We start from the raw sequence: 3,278 nt of genomic DNA, 5'->3' as shown, positions 1-3,278 counted from the left end.
ACAGCTATCGCCTGATATATCGTCGATTTTAACAGATGACACGTGCTCAGCTGACCGCGTTATCAATTTTATTTGTGCCAGTGAAATTTCAGTCATTTGAAGCTTTTTTGTGGACAACCAACCCCTTTCTGTAGTGAATTTTTAAGCCTTCCTTCTGCTTTGTTTCTCCAATTTTATGACTTTCGTTCCCATTGCTGCTGGTTTTCGATTTCGGTTTTTTACTGTTTCCTAAGTCACGGACCGGGCGCTAATGACCATAGCAGTTTTGCACCCTAAAACCAAAACAAAAGAAAACTCCCCTGTCCAGCACCTCCCCTGTCCAGCACCTCCCCTGTCCAGCACCTCCCCTGTCCAGCACCTCCCCTGTCCAGCACCTCCCCTGTCCAGCACCTCCCCTGTCCAGCACCTCCCCTGTCCAGCACCTCCCCTGTCCAGCACCTCCCCTGTCCAGCACCTCCCCTGTCCAGCACCTCCCCTGTCCAGCACCTCCCCTGTCCAGCACCTCCCCTGTCCAGCACCTCCCCTGTCCAGCACCTCCCCTGTCCAGCACCTCCCCTGTCCAGCACCTCCCCTGTCCAGCACCTCCCCTGTCCAGCACCTCCCCTGTCCAGCACCTCCCCTGTCCAGCACCTCCCCTGTCCAGCACCTCCCCTGTCCAGCACCTCCCCTGTCCAGCACCTCCCCTGTCCAGCACCTCCCCTGTCCAGCACCTCCCCTGTCCAGCACCTCCCCTGTCCAGCACCTCCCCTGTCCAGCACCTCCCCTGTCCAGCACCTCCCCTGTCCAGCACCTCCCCTGTCCAGCACCTCCCCTGTCCAGCACCTCCCCTGTCCAGCACCTCCCCTGTCCAGCACCTCCCCTGTCCAGCACCTCCCCTGTCCAGCACCTCCCCTGTCCAGCACCTCCCCTGTCCAGCACCTCCCCTGTCCAGCACCTCCCCTGTCCAGCACCTCCCCTGTCCAGCACCTCCCCTGTCCAGCACCTCCCCTGTCCAGCACCTCCCCTGTCCAGCACCTCCCCTGTCCAGCACCTCCCCTGTCCAGCACCTCCCCTGTCCAGCACCTCCCCTGTCCAGCACCTCCCCTGTCCAGCACCTCCCCTGTCCAGCACCTCCCCTGTCCAGCACCTCCCCTGTCCAGCACCTCCCCTGTCCAGCACCTCCCCTGTCCAGCACCTCCCCTGTCCAGCACCTCCCCTGTCCAGCACCTCCCCTGTCCAGCACCTCCCCTGTCCAGCACCTCCCCTGTCCAGCACCTCCCCTGTCCAGCACCTCCCCTGTCCAGCACCTCCCCTGTCCAGCACCTCCCCTGTCCAGCACCTCCCCTGTCCAGCACCTCCCCTGTCCAGCACCTCCCCTGTCCAGCACCTCCCCTGTCCAGCACCTCCCCTGTCCAGCACCTCCCCTGTCCAGCACCTCCCCTGTCCAGCACCTCCCCTGTCCAGCACCTCCCCTGTCCAGCACCTCCCCTGTCCAGCACCTCCCCTGTCCAGCACCTCCCCTGTCCAGCACCTCCCCTGTCCAGCACCTCCCCTGTCCAGCACCTCCCCTGTCCAGCACCTCCCCTGTCCAGCACCTCCCCTGTCCAGCACCTCCCCTGTCCAGCACCTCCCCTGTCCAGCACCTCCCCTGTCCAGCACCTCCCCTGTCCAGCACCTCCCCTGTCCAGCACCTCCCCTGTCCAGCACCTCCCCTGTCCAGCACCTCCCCTGTCCAGCACCTCCCCTGTCCAGCACCTCCCCTGTCCAGCACCTCCCCTGTCCAGCACCTCCCCTGTCCAGCACCTCCCCTGTCCAGCACCTCCCCTGTCCAGCACCTCCCCTGTCCAGCACCTCCCCTGTCCAGCACCTCCCCTGTCCAGCACCTCCCCTGTCCAGCACCTCCCCTGTCCAGCACCTCCCCTGTCCAGCACCTCCCCTGTCCAGCACCTCCCCTGTCCAGCACCTCCCCTGTCCAGCACCTCCCCTGTCCAGCACCTCCCCTGTCCAGCGAGCACGGGGCCCCGAGCCATTGCAGCCTTCTTTCTCTCCCGGGCTGCATTTTCTTTCCCTTCCCCTCCTTTCCCCTCCATACCCCTTTCCCCTCGCCCTCTCCTCTCCCTCTCTTAGTGTCCTTGCTTATGTTGGCCCCCGCTATCCTCCTGGTTTTGTTGGTTTTGCACTCCGGGTTTGCTGCGTACTCATCTCCTCCTTTTGGCATTCCTTGGTCCCCCTCTGGGGTTTGACCTCCATTCCAAAATTTCTCTTCCGTAGTGTGAGCCATTTGGGGAAGAGCACCTTACCTAGTGTCTCCGACGTGCGCCCTCCTAGTACATTCCACCTTTTCTTTTACGTCGTTGTCTGATGCTAGGGTGCATAGCCAGCACGGTAGCCAGCCCGTGTGGTGGGGTCGCTATGTACCCTTTTGGTTGAGCCCCCTGAACACACAGGGATCACACTTCTGATACCTGAGCTGTGACCTCCTCATGCATGCCTTGGAGTGGTTGCTCGTCATCCTGGAGCATCGGAACTCCCGGCAATGGCCGCCGTGCCAGACGGCCCTTGCTGTGGCTGGGTGGCGCCTGTGAGGAGAGCCCCTGATCGGAGTGGGTGGTATCAGGGCGGACGCTATGCAGATGAAACGCATACAGGTCCAAAACTCTGGCCGCTCTTCTGCGGCCGTCTCTCTGCATGGTACTGATTCCTCAAGTGCTGCTTCTCTTGCTCCTTCGGCCTTCCCTTCCGTGGCTACCCCCTGGGAGGAGGGTCAGGCCCGTCGTCTAGGGGCAAAACCTTTCCCCCGTTATCTAGTTTGCACTAGGACTGATGGAGATACTTTCACCAGTGTCAAACCTTTATTCTTTGTGGAACACATTGAAGACAAGTTCGGCGAAGTGGACTCCCTGAGCAAGATGCGGTCGGGTTCGTTGCTGATAAAAACTGCTTCGGCTGCCCAATCTGCGGCCCTTCGTGCCTGTAACCATCTTGGCACAATTCCCGTGTCCATTACCCCTCACCAGTCTCTAAATATGGTACAAGGTGTGATTTTTCACAGAGACCTCATCCTTCAAACTGATGAGGAACTTCGGGACAATCTCGGACGGCGGGGTGTTCACTTTGTTCGGCGTGTTCAGAAGGGTCCTAAGGATAATCGTATTGATACTGGTGCCTTTATCCTGGCCTTTGAAGGGGATACCCTTCCTGAGAAAGTTAAGATTATGGTCTATCGCTGTGATGTGAAGCCGTACATCCCACCTCCTATGCGGTGTTTTAAGTGCTTGCGTTTTGGCCACATGTCTTCT

General features: G+C 60.4%; 1 protein-coding gene across 1 annotated transcript; it reads right to left on the bottom strand.

Moving 5' to 3' along the window:
- Positions 1-272: 272 nt before the first annotated feature.
- LOC126183939 (uncharacterized) lies at positions 273-2,009 on the bottom strand. Its single transcript, XM_049926287.1, has one exon. The coding sequence runs from the start codon at positions 2,007-2,009 to the stop codon at positions 273-275; it is 1,737 nt and encodes a 578-aa protein (XP_049782244.1).
- Positions 2,010-3,278: the final 1,269 nt, after the last annotated feature.

Source organism: Schistocerca cancellata, chromosome 4 (assembly GCF_023864275.1).
Source record: "Schistocerca cancellata isolate TAMUIC-IGC-003103 chromosome 4, iqSchCanc2.1, whole genome shotgun sequence".
Taxonomy (NCBI): domain Eukaryota; kingdom Metazoa; phylum Arthropoda; class Insecta; order Orthoptera; family Acrididae; genus Schistocerca; species Schistocerca cancellata.
The sequence above is the reverse complement of the archived record's forward strand: the minus strand, read 5'-3'. Positions and strand labels throughout refer to the sequence as shown.